Genomic DNA, 21,762 nt, shown 5'->3' on the forward strand with positions numbered 1-21,762 from the left:
CGCCCTGCTGCCGACGCACCATAACCCCTAGTCTTTATGACTTTTTCGACGGACTCAGGTCCCTCTGAGCAGGTTATGAGGCAGGTCGTGGTGACGACTGAAGTCTCCCTGCAGGGGTGCGGTGTAGTGTGCAACGGGCACGCAGGTGGGGTGTTGGACGAACCCCCGCCTGCGCTGGCATATCAATTGCCAAGAGTTGTGGGCTATGCTACTTGCACTGAGCAGGCTACGGCCTCTCGTGCGAGACATGCACGTGCTGTTCCGAGGACAGCACTATAGCTGTAGCGAATACAGATCGTCAGGGTGGCGTTCGCACACAGCAGCTAAACACAACTTGCTCGACGCCTCCTCCGGTGGAGTCAACAGGTGACTCGTTCCCTGCAGGCCACACACCCCGGGCAAACTGAACTAGACAGCCGACGTGCTTTCTCGCCAGTTTATGCCTCGTGGAGAGTGGCGACTCCACCCCCGTGCAGTCCAGCTCATTTGGAGGCTGTTCGGGTAGGCCCAGGTAAAACCTGTTCACCTCCCGTAACACCACCATTTGCCCGCTTGATAGTCCCTGCCCTCGGCACGGATATCCTTGCGCACAGCTGGCCGCGGGATGGGCGGAAGCACACCTTCCCCCCCCCAGGAGCCTTCTTGTACAGACTCTGTGCAAGGTCAGGGAGCAGGAGCACCAAGTGTTATTGGTTACACCACACCGGTCTAACCGCACTTGGCCTCAGAGCCGATGCTCTGGACAGCGACTCCCCCTGAACCATTCCCCTGACAGAGGACCTGCTCTCTCAGGGGAAGGACACGTTCTGGCATCCCAGATCAGACCTCTGGAACACCCATGTCTGGTCTCTAGACGGGACGAGAAGATCCTAAGATGGCTACTCCCCCTATACGGCTGAGACCATCACCCAGGCTAGGGCCCCATCTACTAGGCGGTTACACGCCTCTAGACGGTGCCTCTTCTCGTCCTGGTGTCTTTCTCAACGAGAAAGACCCACTGAGGTGCTTGATCAGGATTGTGTTCCCCTCCTCACGAGACTGGAGACTAACATCTCCCTTCCACACTGAAAGTGTATGTAGTCGCTATTGCCACTCATCACGACTCAGTCGGTGGAAAGTTTCTAGGGCAACACGACCTGGTCACCAGGTTCCTAAGCAGCGAGAGGGCGGAATCCGCCTCATCTCCGCTCCATACCCTCTTGGGACCCTAAGTGGTCCTGGGGAGCCTCAGGGCCCCCCAAAGAGCCCCTCGGAGGTTCCGATCTTCCTCATAGAGTAAGACGGCCCTCCTGACGGCGCTCACTTCCTTCAAGAGGGTAGGGGACCACCGAGCATCCTCCGTGTCCCTGGATTGCCTTAAACTCGGCGCTGGAAACTCTCACGTTATCTTGAGACCCAGGCCCGGATGCGTGCCCAAGAAGTTCCCATTACTCCCTCCGGGGCCAAGTGGTGAACTTGCAGGCGCTCCCCATAGGGGAGGAAGACCCAACCCGATTAGTGTTGTGTCCAGTACGTACTGGACCGCACGCAGAGCTCTGAAGCTCTGACCAGCTCCGTGTCTGTTGGAGGACAGCAGAAGGGGAAGGCTGTCTCCAAACAGAGGCTGGCGCACTGGGTCGTGGACGCCGTTACGACGGCATTCCGATCTCAGAATCTCCCATGCCCATTGGCAGTGAGGGCTCACTCCACACGGAGTTTAGCCACCTCCTGGACACTGGCAGAAGCGCCTCTCTAGCAGACATCTGTAGAGCTGCGGGTTGGGCTATGCCCAAACACCTTCGCAAGGGTTAACAACCTTCGCGTAAACCCGGTGTCAGCCCACGTCCTGCGTGGCGACATGTAGGACTGGCATCCGGGGGGGCGTATGCCTGCGAAAGCACCTTTCCACCCTCTAACAGGTTGGGTCAGTGTGCTATTTACCTTTTCTTCTTACCCGAACACATCGCTAAGAAACTGGTACCTCACCAGCCTCCCTTCTTACCCAGACACTGGTTAAGAATAGGCATTCCATCCATCACCAAACAAGCACCCCCTGGGGGCTGGCTGGGCAGAGCAGCCTTCCCCCTTAGGCCGGGATACCATGTGAGCTATCACAGATAGCTCTAACCGGACCTAGTGCTACCGGACGTCTGTAACACCCCCTCCGTGGGCTGTTCCGTCTGATGTATCCTCATGAGAATGGTTCCCACTCCTGGTAACCCATGAGCTTCCCCAGGTGGGCCTCCACCTCGCGGTTAACTACTCAGTCCGCACGTTCCATGCGTTCTCCTCCAAGGACGAGACCATACCTATATCCACCATATTCCTCCCCACGGGTAGGAGGTGGCCTCTGTAGCGCTTCTCTGATTAAGAGTCGCGCTTACCCGGTGTAAACTGATCTGGACGGCCTCTCGCCTATAGAGAGCTAAGGCCCCGTCCGTGAAAGTTACCGGTCAGGGCTGTACCCATCTTTCTCCAAGAAAGCTCTGGAACCCCCCGACCACCACACTGGAAGGTTACAGTCTCACGAAAGCTTCGAGATGACACGCCAAGGCTTGTTACCGTCGCTTCGCTAGAGATTGTGACGCGATACAGCGTTGTGGCGTTTTCCATAGGCAACCCCATCTGTCGTTCTCGACACAACGTCGAGAGACCGACAGAAAGGGAACGTCTTGGTTACGTATGTAACCTCAGTTCCCTGATGGAGGGAACGAGACGTTGTGTCCCTTATGCCACGAACACGTATCGTATTCTGCTGCAGTTTGAGAGGTCTCAGGCTCTTCAGAACAAAGGTAAGTGAATGCTGCACGCCGGCCTCCTTTTATACCGGATTTCCGGGGGCGGAGCCCGGCATGCAAATTGCATTCGCCAAATTTCATTGGCCTTTTCTATAGTAGTCAGAGTTGATTGGTTCTCAAGGGCGAACCCCATCTGTCGTTCTCGACACAACGTCTCGTTCCCTCCATCAGGGAACTGAGGTTACATACGTAACCAAGACGATATACTGAAAAACGTTTACTTCAGATTTCTTTAGACAGACTGATGAGTTTTATTCTCCGTTCAACTATTAAAAACTCTGTTAAACTCCATCTGTTTCTTTCACGTGACCGCTCTTAGGACAATAGGACAGGTGTCTCCAGGCAGGGTCCTAAAGTACACCCGATTTCTCACGACACATGAAGAAAGATGATATGCTGATTTGTGTTGCGTTTGTTCTCCTGTCTTCAGTGGCAGAGGAAATGTTTCCAAAAAAGCACAAAGATGTCTATTATTTGAAATGTTCAATAAAAAAACATAAATACTTTGTCTTTTCTTTGATTATCTAAAAATAACACAAGATAAGCAATGTTTCATTAGAAAAAACAACCCACCTTTAGTTGGGCATATTTACACACCTTGTCAGTGATCTACGCGGGCGAAAGACAAAATAAACCAAAATAAAAGAATCGTTCAATAATAAAAAATATAGATTTTAGGCCAGCCCTTGCATCACGATGCTTTTGGGAAACGCACCCCAGATCTCCTGGTGTCGGTCTGGTGGTTTATCTGTTATTGTTCCCCGTGTGAACTGATGGTGGGGAGTATTTTGTTATTTTTGTTATTATGCACCCTATCAAGAGAGGGCGAGACTCATCACAGGGCTGAGGGAGGCGGGGTGGGCTTTCATCCAGGATCTGGCAACTTATGTAAGAATGGAAAACAACATTCTGTCAATGCGCCTGCGGAAAGCTTGGTGTTAGATCCGTCTGGTTTCTCAGCAGAGATGTGTCTTCAGCTCAGAACGTCAGCGCATCGGTCCGGTCGATCTGGTGTGTAAAGATTTCTGCTGTTGGGTTTGCTTGTTTGTGATCAGATGCGTGCATGTTGTTGTGAGTTTGCTTACTGGAGCATGTGTGCGATTGTTTCATGGGGTGGGAAAGACTGTGAGTAGCGTGTCTGAATCAAAGCATTTCCATGTTTTCATAGAGACATGTTTCAATGAATCATCATCTACTGTGTTGTTGTTTTTGAGAACACTTAACAATAGTTTACAATCAGAATGAAGTGTGTTCACACGTTAAACACATAAACATCATGTACAGAAATGTGGCGCACTGAAACAGTGACTGTATGTGAATATGACTGAATTGACATATAACTCATAAGATTGTGTTGCAGATGGGTGATGTTGTCTTGTGTAGAGACTTGTGAGGTTGTGTTAATCTATTGTGTATCCTGCATAGCGTTGTCTGGCGTTTCATTTTGCGTAGTATTTAAACAAGAAATATCTCTGATTTTAGTGCCGTAATTTTTTAATGCAACATTTTAAAAGAAGGACCGTCAAACGATTAATAGCATCCAGAATAAAAGTTTGTGTTTATGTAATATATTTATGTATAGTGTGAATATTCATTTTGTATTTATAAACACATACATTTATAAATATTTAGGAAATATTTTTCAATTCAAATTATGTATTTATTTATATTTACCAGTAATTTAAATAATTTATAAAAGTTTGTTCATTTGACTATTTTTCTTTTTCTATATGCATGTATTTGAATATGCTTTAAAATACAAAATTACTATGAACAGTACACAGACAAATATTATGTAAACAAAAACTTTTATTTTGGATGCGAGTTATCATGATTAATCGTTTGACAGCCCTAAAAACCAGTGTTACCAGACTTCATCACATTGAACATGTTACATACTTAAAACAAAGACATTTTAATAGTTTTGCCAGTTGTTTTGAACATTGTATCCATTGCTTCATACATTTTAAACTTAACAACAAAAACATTTAGTGTGACATCATGTCTCTCTTGATTTTGGTTTCAATTAAAGAGAGATGCTGTGTCCCCATTCGCCTACTTCTACTATGCACTAAAAGTATGTACTGTATAGTTATGGAAAAGCATATACATTTTAGTGTACAGCACTTATTTCCATTGTATTTATTCATTAATTGTTTCATATGTAATGTTAACGCTATGGTTATATTTATTCATTTAGTGACGAATTAAGCTCCGCCTACTCGCGGTGAGTTGTGGGTAATATTAGCCGTTAGCGTGTTCATCGTTCTGCACTTTGAACCGGAAGTAGTCGTCCATCCGGGAATCTTTGGAATACTATTTTCAACATACTATGATTTGGGACATACTGATTCTTTTTTCAAATACTGTTTAGGACAGATAGTATGCGAATTGGGACGCAGCACTAGACTTAATTGTGTTGTTGCATTCAGACATTCTTAATTGTATTAATATAAACTGTATAAAAATAGTTTTTGATTTATGAAAAGTGCACATGATTATCTTATTCATAGAAACATACAGGTTAATTTTGTTAAATGATGCACTTTCCCATCATTGTGCCACCTGCTATGTGTTGATCTAAAGACTTCAACAATGCTTTGCTTATATGAAGAATAAGAGACATTTTAAAAGAACATGATGTTGTTTTGTCATATGACACATGTTATTAAATGTTGCAGTGTTGAGAGGTGCATTGATTTGAACTGAGGTTTGTTTGTGTGATTTGTAGTTTTATACTTATTAACATTGAATGAATATCTGATGTGAATGTCACGGACAGCGGTAACAACAGCACATTCGATTGACTCACAATATTGTGAGTATTTATGTTAAGTGTAATTCAAAGCTTCTGTATTTTATATAAATTATTATAGTAAATTCTAAAGTATATAACAGTATTTTATTCTTCAGATTTTTATAATTTGAGATTATGATAATAACCCTGTTGTTGATGATTTGGACACTGTATGATCTCGGTGAGAATCTTTGAAGTCAAAAGTTATCAGTTGATAACAAGTGTGTGTGTGTGTGTGTGTTTGGAATCAGGCCATGTTTAGCAGTTGCTCATGGGTAAAGACAGGACGATGTGTTTCCTGCATCCCATATGTCAACCTCTGAGTCATGGCACTTATCCCATTCATGTTTTTATTCTTTCTCTCTCTCTGTCTCTCTCTCCTTCTCTCTCTCCTTCTCTCTCTCTCTCTCTCTCTCTCTCTCTATCCCTCGCTCCTTCTCTCTCTGTCTCTCTCTCTCTCTTTCTCTCTCCTTCTCTCTCTCTCTCTCTCTCTCTCTCTATCCCTCGCTCCTTCTCTCTCTGTCTCTCTCTCTCTCCTTCTCTCTCTCTCTCTCTCTCTCTCTCTATCCCTCGCTCCTTCTCTCTCTGTCTCTCTCTCTCTCTCTCCTTCTTTCTCTAAAGTCAAAAGTAATAAATGAAGTTTTGAACTAGTTCTAAAAACCTCTTGGTGAACTAAAGGCCTTTATAGAGATGTGTGTAGTCTCAGTTGTGTTGTGTGTAGTGTGCACATGAGCGCTAGTGATTGTCTTGCTGTGGTTTGAAAGATTAATTGTAGCCCTTCGCCGTGAACAGGAACATGTGTCGAGGATGAGGGCGCGAAGCTCCGCCTCCTTCAGCCGGCGGCTTTAATTATCAAACAGCTTCACAGATGTAAGGAAATATCTGTTCAACTAGTGCACATTACATTAGTGAAACGTTACACGATTTGATTTGGAGACCATGTGTAAAAGACAGTGTGATGCTCTCAATAAAACGTCATTCATCCCACCATACAGCTGATTTGCATGTAAACCTGAGTTCAGTAAAGATTTGGTTACAGTAAACATGCCGTAAATATGATGGTGTTATATATAATATAATATAATCTGGTGCTAGTGTTCATGTGATGATAGACATGCTGAGAAATGTCATTGATTTTTTGGTGTATTTGTGTTAAAACAGGACAGGCACTATTGCTGCAAAGTGAGACACAAAGAATGCACATCATGTATGTAAAATGGTGTGTTTATTTTGAAAGTGGAGTTTGTCTTTAGCGTTCCTGATGATAAAACAATACGAACCATTAAAGAAGTTATAATGGTTTTAAGTGGATTTGTATTGGTGGAAACTATAATAGTGTCTAGTGCTATGTGATGGATTCTATTGGTGGGATGTTAATAATGTTCATAACACTCTACAAAAAGGAATAATGTAATAGTTTTAATTAGGGATTCACGATTACTTATCGCCCATGCCCAGAAAATGTTATATTACTATTTAGATGGTGTTTATCAGCCAATATATCGCTTATCGTCTTCCAGTGTTCAAGAATTATAAATTATCGGCCAAAATGTACATATAGGTGCATGCCTTATTTGAATGGGAAAAGCTTTTGGGTTGTAATGATATTCTAATGGCAACCATTGGAATTTCGGTGACGTTTTTTTCAGCAGTGCCATCAAATAGATCTACATAAACAGCTTTACATTTCTATAAAATACGTTATTTCGAGGTCACTAAACATCTTTTATAATGCTAAAGCATTTTTAAACCAAAGATAAACATTAAAGGCATTTTTATAATAAAACAGAACCATCACATAAATTCTATTGGTTTCCATTAAAATACCATTATGAACTATTAACGTTTTCCATTAAAACCATTGCAGAATTCCTTTTTGGGATTCCAGTGGGATTTATTTGTGTTCTATTGGTTCCCATCTGCCAGATTCCATTTCAGACACCATTAGGGCTGGTTATGGATTCAGATGTTCTGATTCGATTTCGATTCTCAAGCTCTCGATTCCATGCGATTCTCGGTTCAGTTAAATGCATGCATACAGATCAAAATCATAAAGATATTTCTTTGAAACAAACTGTAAACGTCAGATTACAATGGTGAAATAATAAAAAGAAATGAAAAGTCACAAACACGCAGTGTAGGAAATTATGAAACTGTGGCGTTTGGTGATGTCACACGCCAAGTGTTGTGGATGGATTGAGTGATTACAGTGTATAACCGGCTCTTCAGAATCTACTTTGTCTTTTGACTCTTTTGTACTACAGAGGCTTTTGTTCACCTCCAAAATTACAGTTCACAGTAACCGTGAGACTCTGACAGCCGCAGTCTTCTGGTCCTATATGCGCAAGGCGCAGCGCAAGTCATTTTGCTAGTCTCAGCCTGACGCATTTCTCATTTCCCCATCCTGTGCTGCATTGTTTAAATAGCAAATGGTTTTGCACTCATTTGTTCGCCCATGGGCGTGCTGGTGTAATAAAAGAGGTGTTTTCAGGCGCATTGGTGGCGCGGTTCTTTTTTGAGGAACTGAAAATAGATTGCGCCACAACTCAAACACTGCTCTAAAGTCTAAAAACAACTTTTGTTATTTAAAGTGTGCTGTGCCTCTGGGCGGGTCCACAACATGCTTACACTTATTCAACAGAAGGAAGCGCAGCAGCACACAAACATAAAAATCGATCTTGTCCTGTAGATGGTCTGCTCATGCATGAGCCTCTCTGGAGAAGCGTCCAAACCATCGCTCATTTCTAAAAAAATTAACATTTTTATGCTTTATAAACACAAATGCTGGCCTTGCTCTGTTCTGCGATGCGCGTTCATGACTTCACGTAATACGTAATTACGTTGAAAACTTGCACGTTCAACTAGTAAACACTGACTCGGTACTTCCGCCTACGTCAAGCGTGACCTTTTCAACTTAATTATGTATTTTGTGAAGCCAACAAAGAGCATCACAGAACAGAAAAAGGTATTTGTGTTTATAAAGCATATACATTTTAATATATTTTAGAAATGAGTGATGGTTTCTCTAGATAAGACCTTCATTCATCATCTGGTGTGGTTTAAAGTCCTTTGAAGCTGAACTGAAACTGTCATTTTGACCTTCAACTGTTTGGAGTCCATTGAAGTTACTATATGGAGAAAAATCCTGGAATGTTTTCAATATGTTTCTAAACATAAACATCTTGGATGGCATGGGGTCGAGTAAATGATCGTGAACATTTATTTTAAAAGTAACTACTCCTTTAAGAGAATCGGGACGACCCGTTTAGACCAGCCATGCCTACAGTTTTCCCGTCGTTAAACTAGCAAAAGTGTATTGGGACACGCCCAGAGTGCACCTGCGCTGTGTGCTTTAAATCATGTGCTTAGATGGGGAAAATATGGCCGTTCGTGTTCATGTGGAGTCGAGGGGTTGGATGTCGATCATACGCTTCTGTTCACATTACTGTGGATGTGTTAATCATCTGAGATGTGTAAGAACATTCTGTCTGTATATACTGTAGGGATTGAGATGTGTTTGACTAATATGATGGTCTCTGTGTTTTGTTTGTGTCAGTCACCTGTCACAGTCGAGCTCTCTGGAGGAGGTGCGTGTTGATGTGGAGAGGTTTGTTCCTCCTGCACCACGGAAGGTAGAGATGAGACGGGACCCGGTGCTCGGCTTCGGCTTCGTGGCGGGCAGTGAGAAGCCAGTGGTGGTCCGCTCGGTCACTCCAGGTATCTCGCTACACGCCTGTATATAACGTCTGCATGCCTAAAGATAATTTACTGAAGTACACTAGCAGTCTAAAGTTTTCAGAATGTTTGACGTCAGTCGCACTTGTGTGGTTTGTGTGTGAACTGCAGGCGGTCCATCAGAAGGGAGGCTGATCCCGGGAGATGAAATCGTGATGATAAACGATGAGGCGGTCACCTCGGCTCCCAGAGAAAGAGTCATTGACCTCGTGAGGTATGTCACTCCACATGACATCTAGTTAGTGCGTGATTCACTCGGTGCTCACTGCTGAGTGTCCCGGTGCTCCTATTGTCCCGAACAGTTGTATTACACCTACCACTGAGTAGGGCTGGGCGATATATCGTATGATTCTTATGCTCTCAGTTTATCAATTAATTGCGGTCAAATGCCGCCACATCCGACAGCCAGAGGGCGCTCCTGCGCAGAAACTCTTAATATGGTAAACAGAAGAAGAACAATTAGTTCCAGGAAACATATTCTATTGCTGTTCTTCAAACCTTTTCAGGTATTTTCATGATAATAAAGTTGAATTATAGAATTGATGATAGACGAGTGTTGCTTTTTTAAATGCACGTAGTAAGCGACTCAATGTCGTAGTGATTTTAGATCTAGCAGTACTTCCTACTGATCAAACAGCCGTAGGTCACAGAAAAGCTGTGCAGAAAACATTGAATCAGATTCAGAATCGATTTAGACATCTAAAATGAGCGTGAATCGCGATATATATCGCCCAGCCCTACCACTGAGACATTTCTCAAAATATCTTCTTTTGTTTTTCACTGAAGAGAAAGACTCACGTACAGGTTTACAAACCCATGCACATTTGATTTTGGCATATTGCAAATCAAAGAAGGAATCATTTAATTTTATTTGTAATTTCTTCATTTTCTGTTATAAATTTATGGAGATTTCAAGATCTACATTGAAACCTCAAAAGAAAGAAAAGTAAAACGGAGTCATAATAGAAACATAATTCAAGAGCCTCAAGAGGTTTCTGATTTCTTGTTGTCTTATTTTTGCTACAGAAGTTGTAAGGAGTCCATCATACTGACGGTGGTGCAGCCGTACCCTGTGAGTCATTCATCTTTCTTCTTTTTAGAATCACAATCAGATTTTGCTTTATTGGCCGAGCTCTTGGTAAATAAAACACGTGACATGAGAACAAAAAGTAAAAAATAAGTGGCACTATGTAAAAGAAAACAGAAAATACTAATACTAATAATGTATACAATTGGAAGATCTACTGTACAGAATTGTGCGTTTACAGTATATACAGCTGTTTATATTTATATATGTCTAGTGAGCAGTTTCTTCTTGTACGTTCTGCTTCTTCCTCACCTTCCTCACATTCATTGAACCCTAACACTGGAAAAACTTTGTTTGTGTCTGTATTGTCTTAAGGCAGAAGACAAAAGTGTTTCATATTTCTGTCATTTTTCTTCTTTTGTTCCTTCACAGTCGCCCAAATCTGCCTTCATCAGTGCAGCTAAAAAAGCCAAGCTGAAGTCCAATCCGGTGAAGGTCCGATTCGCTGAGGAGGTCATCATTAACGGACAAGTACCTGTAAGAGACAAACGTCCAATGAAATATGACCAAAAACACTCATTATGATTCTTCATTTGTGCCTTTAAATTGTGGCTAAAGTAATGTAAATGATGCAGACAAAGAACAACAAAATAAATGCATCGTGTGTGGTTTCTTTTTTTTTTAATTTGCAGGAAACTGTGAAAGATAATTCTCTACTCTTCATGCCAAACGTGTTGAAGGTGTATCTGGAGAACGGACAAACAAAATCATTCAAGTTTGACTGCAACACGTCGATCAAGGTATTTTTATTTGTCAGTAACAGTATCGCTCAAACACGTTAGCATCATGTCAAGAATCGCTGGAAAACGTTTTAAGGTGTTCATAATCTTCTGCCTAACCACCACGCAAATGTGTAGAGCCCCACAAGCTTGGGAGCCCCATAGTGTCTACAAACGGTAGAATCATTTGACGCTTGATTTAGACACTCAGATATTCACAATGAAGCGTTCGTATCAAAGCCGTGCTCAAAAACGAAAGAAAGCAAAAGAAAATAAATCCAAAACTAATTTTACAAATATAGCAAAACAATGCTATGAATAGAAGAATCTTTCTTATACTGTAGCTAAAAGCGTTCTGTATTATTCTGAATAAAACAAAGGACTTTTTTTCATCCCAAAACCAAGAAGGTTTATTCTTATAACACACTGTAGAGAATTTTGTGCTGTTATGTGGTTCAAGGTAAAATACATCCAGTTTTTATTTGCATGTATATGTTTCATTAATTCCATGTACTCAATACTGCTGAGCTGTTCAAACAATAATGTGTGGGGGGCCTCAGGTCTTGATTTTGCTTAGGACCCCCAAAATGGTAAAGATGCCCCTGGACACACACGTTGACATGAGTAACAGGAGACGGTCTTGTGATTTTCAGGATGTGATCCTGACGTTACAGGAGAAACTCTCAATCAAAAGCATTGAGCATTTCTCTCTGATGCTGGAACACAAGATGGAGGGATGTCCCACAAAACTGATGCTTCTACACGAGCAGGAGATGCTCACACAGGTCTGATGTCTGAATTTGTATTTGTGTGACGTGGAAGTTTGCGGTCTGAATTAAATGTGGTGACAGAGAATGGTAACCTTTAAAGTAATCATCAAACTGGTGTGAAATGAGCGTTTCATGAATATAACAAACACAAGACATCATGGTGATATTTCTCAGGCCTCTGTGTGTTTGGATGTTTAGTTTTGTGATGATTTTGTGGTGTTTGTGTGTTAAGGTGACGCTGAGGCCGGGGTCACATAAGATGAAATGCTTTTTCCGCATCAGTTTTCTTCCCAAAGATCCAGTGGATCTTCTCAGGAGAGACGCCGTTGCCTTCGATTACCTCTATGTGCAGGTCAGACAAGAGAATCATTAACATTCAATCTGTCCATCATACACACGTGTTTACATTTTAAAAATCATGTACAAATATTCATGGGGAATATCTAAAGGTTAACACTTTACATAAAGCCTTAATTTAATATATAATTTAGTATAATGTAGTGCTGTCAATCGATTAAAAATAATGATCACGATTAATAGCACATTTCTTTAACAACATCGTTTTATAACTCAAAATTCTGGTATTAGTACTACAACTGATGTCTCCGTTAAACAGATGATTTGTTATTAATTTTAACATTTATTATAGCCATTTACCATTGAAGTACAACTGAGAGCTCTCATGTCTAACATGTAGGAAATATACAGAAATTGAATCAAGTTCTCCAACACTTTACAGTCTTTAATGCTAAATCCAAAATATACTTCTTTTTTCTTTTGTTCTTTGATTAACATTAATGACAGGAGTCACTGCAGCAGGTTTAAGAACGCCGCCCCTTTAAGAGGTGTCTCCATAATGTAACGCTAGACAAAGGATGACCAAATAAACAGATGCTGCGTTAACTTAAAATATATATATACAAATATTTGAATGTGTCAATCTGAAAAACATGAAATGCGTTAACGTTGACAACCCTAGTACAATGCATTATGTGAGGGATAATCCACAGCCAGCCGTGCGATAAAGGGTTTTAATAATCGATGTTTATTTATTCATCTAGTGTCAGCTGCAGTTTTATAGACGCTCACAGGTGGTGTTTAAAGCGTTTGCCTCCCTCTCTTTCTACCTCTTCAGAAGATGTATTTTTTGACACTCGTTGAACACATTGACTGCCCCAGATGTTGACTGTTTGGTGTTTTTTTGGTGTTTTTCACCTTCAATCTTGTCTAGTTGTTCTTCATTGATCGTTTTATGATGTTTGCTAATGCTGGCTGCCTTTGATTTTCGCTTTCTTGTTTTACATCTTCTGGACGTCAAGTACATCTTTCGCCCCAATTGTCGAAATTTTCTCACTTTCCATAAATATTAAAAGTTATTTCTGGAAATTTAAATCGTCTTCAATGTTGTTTGTGGTGGACTGTAGCTACAGTATAAGTCCGTTTTAACAGTTAAACATGGCGTAGTGATATCAAACTGTAATTCGGTCGACGGATCTGGAACTACTTCATAGGTGTGCGTGTTACTGAAAATAATGCACAACCGTAGAACCTTCGTCAGCCAATCAGAATCAAGCAAGTGCTTTCCTGTAGCTCTGTGGTAAGAGTGTTGCGTTAACAACGCAAGATGTGGCATCGATCCCAGGGGATTGCACATACCCATGTATAAATGTATAGGTAAATGCAATGTGTGTCGCTTTGGATAAAAGCATCTGCCAAATGCGTAAATGTAAATGTAAATGTAAGCATTCCACAGCCCCGTGGAAATGTAAATGCTTTTAAGTGTTGGAGTCCATAAATGATTATAAACATCCAGTATTACTACATAACCTTATACTGCATTCTCCTTCTTGAAATAATCACAATGTTTAAGAAGAAAAAGCTCATGACGGCTGTAAATAATAGTGGTTTTGTTCATACTCACGTGTGCAGAGCTGTAAGGACGTGGTGCAGGAACGTTACGGCTCTGAGCTCAAATACGACACGGCTCTTCGTCTGGCCGCTCTTCAGATGTACATCCTCACCCTCAGCACCAAACAGACACAGAAAGTCTCTCTGAAATACATCGAGTGAGTGTGCACTATAAACATGTTCCTGACGTGTTGTCTTTCTTTCTTCTGATGATGATCTGAGCTGTGAGAAGAACTGAACACATTGTGTGTGTTTGTGATAATAGAAAGGAGTGGGGTCTGGCCCAGTTTCTGCCGCCGGCGGTTCTGTCCAGCATGAAAGAGAAGAACATCAAAAAAGCCCTCACACACATTCTCAAGACAAACCAGAACCTGGTGCCTCCTGGGAAGAAGGTGAGAAACCACCGCTGGAGACACATCAGCGTGTAAAACATTTGTGTTTCAGTGAAGAAGTGTTAACTGCAGTGTGTTGCGTCTCAGAATGATGCTGAAGAACGTCATGTTTTATTGGTGAATTATTGTGTTGGTTGTCGCGGTTCAGTTAGGACAGAACGTCTGTTTGTGTGATTGACACTTTGTGTTCTCTAATGCTCTCGTGTGCTTTGTGTTCTGTTGAAGCTGACGGCGTTACAAGCCAAAGTCCATTACCTGAAATATCTGAGCGAACTCCGACTGTACGGAGGACGAGTCTTCAAATCAATACTAGTCGTAAGTGTCCACACTTCATTAAGCTGTCAATCATCTCCTGTACTATTGTTTGCTTTAATGTGTGTGGAACACAAGCCTCATTTAAAGTGAGAGTTCCCCAAAAATGAAAATTCTGTCATCATTTAAGCATGAAACAAAAGATATTTTGAAGAACGTGTTAACTGGACCATTTCTCTTGCATTAGTTTTGTGTCCGTACAATAGAAGTCAATGCATGCCAGTGTTGTACCAGCTTTCTTCAAAATATCTTCTTTTGTGTTCTGCAGAATAAGTCATTCGGGAATGAAATGACAAGAGTGTGAGGAAATGATGACAGAGTTTTGTGGGTGAACTGTTCTTTTCTAAGGTGTTTTACATAGAAATAAGAAAGGACAAACAGAACCGCTAGCTTCAGGTACAGTGATCTTTAAACACACACATTTGAATGTTTTTTTCAATCTACAGCAGGGAGAGAAACACACGGAGGTGACGCTGTTGGTCGGCCCCAGATACGGCATTAGTCATGTGATTAACACCAAAACCAATTTGGTGGCCCTGCTAGCCGACTTCAGCCATGTGAACAGAATCGAGATGTACACGGAGGATGAGAGAAACGTGCGGGTGGAGCTTCACGTCTTAGATGTCAAAGTGAGTTTTTATGTAATCCATTCGAGGTGAATACAACAGATTTACAGTCTACACAACTCACTGCACATGACTGTAGACCCATAACATCATCTCATCTCGTCATCTGATGCTCATTATAATACAAATTTCATGTTACATCATCCATTCATGAATTGGAACCATTTTTATTGCGTTTCATACATAATAAAACAGCTCTGACTTCAAATCTGACTGGATGATAGACACACACCTGTGCTGGTTGCTATTGTGCTTGCCAACTCACATTTGACTTAAAATGCTTGACAAAAGGATTATTTCTGATTAAAGATTCAGATTGTTTATAAATATTGTTATTGCTGCCTTTAAATACCCACATTAAAAAATGTAGTACAGTCTAGTTTTCTTATGGGATACTGTAGAACGTTGTAGTATTTTATGGTATATTATAGTGTTGTCACGGTACCATAAACATGTCTTACGATACTATACCAGCTGCCGTATACCACTTAGTATCATGATACTGTGCCATGTTCATAATTAAAATCTATAAAAAAAACACAGATTTAGATGAAACATTTTGTATTTACTATATAAAACTGTTTTATACTTTGCACTAGAATATTTTGTTGTATTGACTGTAGAAATTGGATAAATTGTAGCAAATAGTGTACTATACTTAAATATTTACAATGGTAAGACTCAAAAGACTAGTGTCTATAACTTTTAGTAGTTCTTTTACTGTAATTATATTAGGTTTACTTTAAATGCAAAAGTAAGACGGCCAATAGTTTCATTTTCCACTGAGTTATTGAATCATTTAACCAACTCCTTCAAAACGCACTAAAAACTTTCACAAACAATAGAGTGCCTGTAGATTATATCTTATAACAAGGAAAAGAAACTGAGAAGAAGCGATACTTGGCTAAACTTGTCTGTCCAATATTTTGAATTTAGACTTCAATACCAAGCTCAACCGCAAGATGTCGATGTAGCATACGGTTTCTTTAAATGTGACCGATCTACAGGACCAATTCTACAATTCGTTTATGTAATACAATTATTATACAATAAATTAATATTAACGTATATTAAATTAAATATAAATAGTTATGTTATTAGACATTGGCCAAACAAAAACCGATCTATACTGCAGTGTTTACTACAGCTTATCAAAAGTAAAAAAAACTACTAGAGTATTAAAGTAAATTGATTAATACTAAGTATAATTCATAGAGCTCATCAGTGAACATTTTCCACATGTTGGCATGAGTCTTTATGAAATGTCTGTAACATATTTCGCTTGAGAACCTATGCTCACAGCTACATGTTTTAGTGCACGTCTCTTTTAATGGTAATGAGTCACTCCACAACCCACCGGTCTTCCATCTGTGGTGTTGACACAACGCACATGTAGTGTTTCCCAATGCTAGTGCTCTGCTTTCAAACGAAATAAACTTTATGCGTCTATCTTCATGTTTCTTTTTTTATTACCCCTTAGATGTAAGCAGGTTTCTTCAAAAATGCATCACTTTGATTAAACAGCTTTTTATTAAACAGATAATTAAAAAAGACTCCACTCAGATTACACTCAAAACAATCATTAAAAATAGATAAAACATGTACGTTCTAGGTTCAGAGATTCTGTACTTTTTCCAGAGGATGTATAACAGCGCCACCTGCTGTACAACAGTACAAACACTGATTGCCGTAATAACTCGTCTTTGGCGGGGAACCGTTGTTTTTTTTTCAAATGACGATATAACTCGTCAATTGCGGGGAAAGAGTTAATATATTTCATGGTAAGTTGTAAAAACGCATGTAAGAAGTTTGCTATAGTAAATACCGAAGTGTACTATATTATTTTGTTCTTGTGTGTATCGACTATAAATGTGATGTTATTGTGTTGAAGGTTATTTTTCAAGCTGTTATAAAACAACTTTCACGTGCAGAGTAACAGAATGAGTTTTTGTGTGTCTTCAGCCCATCACACTGATAATGGAGTGCAGTGATGCGATGAATCTGGCGTGTTTGACTGCTGGATATTACAGACTGCTGGTGGATTCACGCAGATCCATCTTTAACATGGCCAACAACAGCAACACCGCAGGTGCGACTCCTCTCACATCACACTTGGGGTGTGTTCACATTTACCGGTCTGGACCAAAAAGGTCAAAAATACATTTGAATCCTGGTTTGCTTAGCGTTCACACAAGCATCATAACAGTGAACTTCAAGATATCGAACTTAAGAGCATAACACGTGTCCTAACCCAACCAAAGATCAGCAGCAGGAGTAAGATTTCATTCATCATGTGAGGAGAGAGAAGTGCTGACTGACGAGACGATGACGTGGCTTTTAGGTCAAAGAACTTCGGTTTTCAACGTTTTAAATTAAATTACGTAATTATTTAATTTAATTACATTTTAATATTCTCTTTATTCTAATTTTAAAAAGCCAGTGCTTTGCCATTACCGTCCCTTCAAACATCTTTTGTTTCAGCTATTCCTTTCTTATTTGTTTCTTATAAATTTATTTATCAAACGTTTTTCTTTCGTATTACCTTTTTTAGTTTTTTTTTTTGCACAGTGTGGGCCATGATTTCTCGTTTTGTTAATACAAGCAACTTATTTTCGTAAAGGTTTTTATATTCGTTTCTTATTTATTTTTTGTTTGATATGCGTCTTGATTATACTTTTTGTTAAAGGCAACCTATCTGAGGTTAAGTTTTTTATATTAGTTATAAAACAATTATTTATTACGTAGTGTGTGCAGTGGTTATTCGTTTTTTAAGGTTTGTGTTTAATATAATGTCATTGTACTTTTTCTGTAGTTTTGTGTGTTTTTATTAAGAAAGAGATTTATCCCACCATTAAGCAGTTGCCGTTCCCGAATTGTCGCTAAAATGCGTCATGCACACGGCCACATCTTCGACCAAAACCCCCATCTAGCCCCGGTGTCATCACCGCCACATCCCTATTGCAATAACTGCGCAGTCACACCAGAGTTTGTTTAATTTGAACCAAACATGCCATACTGTACTTTGTGTTTTTCTATGAACACGCCTGCTCCCTTTTTGTTTCAGGACATGACTCCAGGGCCAAGCAAAACTACCAGACGATCGACTGGAACTACAGCCCCTGCGCTGCATGCCAGGAGCCGCACCCGGAGTACATCACGTGTGGCCGACAGGAGTGTGATGTCATCCCCACGGAAACCCAGTCACAGCATCGCGCGCACGGAGACGACAGACCGAACCGAGGTCACGCTTGCTCTCAACAGTACTTCAGCGTCCCAAGAGCAAACCCCAAGACTCCCCCAGAGCGCCAAGGTGTCCTTCATATTCGGGGATCCTCCGCTGGACATCGTCAACCCTCAGAACCTGGGATACCAGAGACTGATGGAGGACATCCCGGAGGTTCTCGAGGAGCACAGATACCTGTACGCTCAGCAGAGGGACTACAGGCCCCTGGATGCTTCCATGGAGGTCGACGGCTTTCAGTACGGCACAAACATGGTCTACGGCGACGCAAAAATCTTCGGCATGACAGAGGGCATCGAGGAGCCGCTGCTGCGTGACATCTGCTATGCGGAGACCATCGACGACGCCGAGGATGATGATGACATCAGCTGCGAGGAGGACCTGATGATGATGATGATGGGTGAGAAAGCCAACTCCCTCCTGTCTCTTTCGGAGTCCAGCGATGACATCATCGACCTCACGTCGCTCCCGCCGCCACCGGAGGGCGACGGCGAGGAGGAGAACGACGATCTTTTGCAGACTCTGAACTTGGCGATCGCCGCCCCACCGCCAGGGTTCAGGGACAGCTCCGATGAGGACGACCACCAGGGCTCTCGTGGACGACGGACGGCGACGAACGACATCCCCGTGTCGCTGATCGACTCTGTGCCAACGCAGGTGTCGGGAGGAACCCAGCAAGTGTTCAATGATGCTGTGGTGTCCACGCTGCAGGCGCTGGAGGCTCTCGCCGCCTCTGAAGATCAGTCACGCCCACAATCGGACAATACTTCAGGTTCTTACACTATCGTAACGTTTATTCGTTGACACCGCAGGATCATCCAGACCTTCTTTTCTCCTTTTGTTGTTCCATTTTGTTCAGTGCAGGTCTCATTCGTCTTGTGTTTTTTTTTTTTTGTGCGTGCATTTGTTTGATTCATTATGTAAATGGCGCTTTTCATGAATGGCGTACAGAGTTGTGTCGAGTTACTTTTTGAAGCGTTCAAAATGATCATGAGAAACCAAACAGATTTTCGTGTTCCATTTTCTTTACATAGTCAAGCGATTGATGGTCAATGTTTTCTAAAGTTAACCACTTCCTGAAGTTTTTGTACTCCGTTCATGGAAAGCGGCAGAACTCAAGTGCATTTGTGTATTTTTGGTGATTGTTCACTCATTGATTTCATTATTTATGTTATTTCTTTGTTTCATTTCATAGTCGTCAACGTTTTGTACAAATAAACTATTTTAAAGTATCGCTGCGGTGAGGCGTACGTCTGATTTACTAAATGTTTGTGTCTTCACACAGGTGTAGAAATATCTCGCTCCTTTAGCCCCGAGTCCTCGTCTGATTCTGGGAATGAGACAAATTCCTCTGAAATGACGGAGGGCTCGGAGCTGGCAGCAGCTCACAAACTCTCCGAAAACACTTTGAAAATGTTTGTTGCCACAGCCGGCGGTTACCAAACGCTCGCCGCCGAGGAGACAGCCTTTCGTTTGACCCCCTGCGACTCTCAGTCCAGTCAGCCTCGAAACCTCCGCTCCGAGCACTTCGAGATGGAGCCAGAAACCATGGAAACCAAATCTCTGACCGAATACTTCAACAAGATGCACATGGACGTGATGATGGGAATGAGAAGTGACGAGCGTGACGTGGAGCAGAGAAGTGGAGGAGAACCTGAAGCGCACCGGGAAGATAACAGGAGGTACAACGGCTTCAACGTGAGAGATTCCCATCGATCGAGTCCCTTTGACCTTGAGCGTAGGTCACTTGTGGCAAAAACAGACGGCCACGTTTACTCGGAGGTGGCTGGTGACTGCGGCACGCTGGACAGGGTCACTCAAAAGGTCAAGAGGGGCGAGTTGGACGGTTCGACGCTGAGGGGTTCTCCCGCTAAGGAGCAGCGAGCCCATCAAACGAGAGCTGAACATCCTCTGCCCAAACGGATGTCGTCTCTCCAGAGCGAGGGCGTTCATTCTCTTCAGAGCTCTCAGTCCTCGTCCATCGACGCCGGCTGTTCTACGGGCAGCAGTAACTCAGTGACGCCGATGGATTCTCCTCTGTGCACGACTGAGAATCCGCACGCCGAGTCCTCCGCCAAAGCCGGTGGATATCAGAACCAGAGCGCAGATGTGGCTTATCCGCGCAAGCAGCACGGAGCGGCCGGTGCTGAGTCGACCGCTGGTGCCGCCAGAGACGGGTGTCAGCGGATGGCCAAGATCAAAGAAACCACAGGTATTACAGGACTGCATTTCAACTAAACGTTGGGACACGACTGAGTGATAAATGCAATGTTGACCGTGTGTCAAAACAAAGTCAAATAATTCTTTCCAAGACTCACCCGTATAGATGAGATCTTTAGAAGAAATCTGAAGTGGTTGATGATGCAGTAATACTGAAGAGAAGAAATTCTTTAGTTCATTTCACTGCAATGTCATCTATACAACAAATTGTTGAGTTTCTGATCAGATGTCCGCCCAGAAGAATCAGATATATAAACAATACTTATTTTGACTTAAGGCTAAAATACACTACAAGACTTTTGGACCTGTTGCAGAAAGTCTGTGCCAGTGTGCACTTTGATCATTTTCTATCTGGAACTTTCAAAAAGTGTATGACGTCTAGTTAAAAAAAATCTGTTCAGATTTTAGAATTCGTAAAATGTATTCCAGACATTAGAACACCCTCACGGACTTCTAGTTTACCTGCTAAAAATGTTCTTTCAACCTGCGAATAAACTTAAAATATACCCGCAGAAAAAAATGAAGAGACCGTTACGTAAAATAATTTCATTAATTCATATTTTCAACGCAATACTCATGTTTTTGCAGGATTAGTTTAAAATGAATATATGATGGAATAAGCCTGATTTCTTTCTACAACTTTCATTCCTGAGGCTTGATTTAGTTGAAATTCCACAGACACCCGATTGAAATCATCATCACATTACATGCAGAATGATGTAAACAGGCGAAAATGGAACGAGCTATTCATTTTTTTCTGTGCCTGTATGGACAAATCTAACCGTTGGGTTAATTTAAGGGGAAAGTACGGTCAGAAACTTTTTTTTCCCTATTTATTAATCCTCATGTCAAACCTGTGCTTGTTTTTTTCTTCTTCGGAACGCCAAAGTAGATATTTTGAAGAATGTCTATAATCAAACGGCACTGAACCCCTAACCCTTCCATTGTACGAACACAAAACTACTGAGACATTTTTCAAAATATCTTCTGTTGTTTTTCAGACAGATTCACAAACACACGTAATGACATAACAGTGTTTCCCCTATGTTTACGGCTTTGGGGGGGTTTGGGGAGCTATGTGCGGTCTCTATATTTTCTATATTTATATGCCTTTGTGGCGGAGGTCCGGACAAGGTTTACTTTTTCAAATAAATCATATTTAATCAATTGAGCACAGT

At 41.6% G+C, this 21,762-nt stretch overlaps 1 protein-coding gene across 1 annotated transcript in view; it reads left to right on the forward strand.

The window, feature by feature from the left end:
- The window catches only part of frmpd4 (FERM and PDZ domain containing 4), a 44,195-nt gene that overhangs the window by 19,186 nt on the left and 3,247 nt on the right, over window positions 1-21,762 (forward strand). Inside the window, 15 exon segments of the mRNA XM_056754595.1 lie at window positions 9,131-9,291; window positions 9,421-9,523; window positions 10,336-10,381; window positions 10,769-10,873; window positions 11,029-11,136; window positions 11,769-11,900; window positions 12,118-12,237; window positions 13,815-13,951; window positions 14,059-14,185; window positions 14,411-14,500; window positions 14,944-15,126; window positions 17,086-17,212; window positions 18,188-18,419; window positions 18,421-19,136; window positions 19,650-20,576. Of these exon segments, the coding sequence (XP_056610573.1) occupies window positions 9,131-9,291; window positions 9,421-9,523; window positions 10,336-10,381; window positions 10,769-10,873; window positions 11,029-11,136; window positions 11,769-11,900; window positions 12,118-12,237; window positions 13,815-13,951; window positions 14,059-14,185; window positions 14,411-14,500; window positions 14,944-15,126; window positions 17,086-17,212; window positions 18,188-18,419; window positions 18,421-19,136; window positions 19,650-20,576 (3,314 nt within the window).

This window comes from Triplophysa dalaica, chromosome 8, assembly GCF_015846415.1.
Source record: "Triplophysa dalaica isolate WHDGS20190420 chromosome 8, ASM1584641v1, whole genome shotgun sequence".
Lineage (NCBI taxonomy): Eukaryota > Metazoa > Chordata > Actinopteri > Cypriniformes > Nemacheilidae > Triplophysa > Triplophysa dalaica.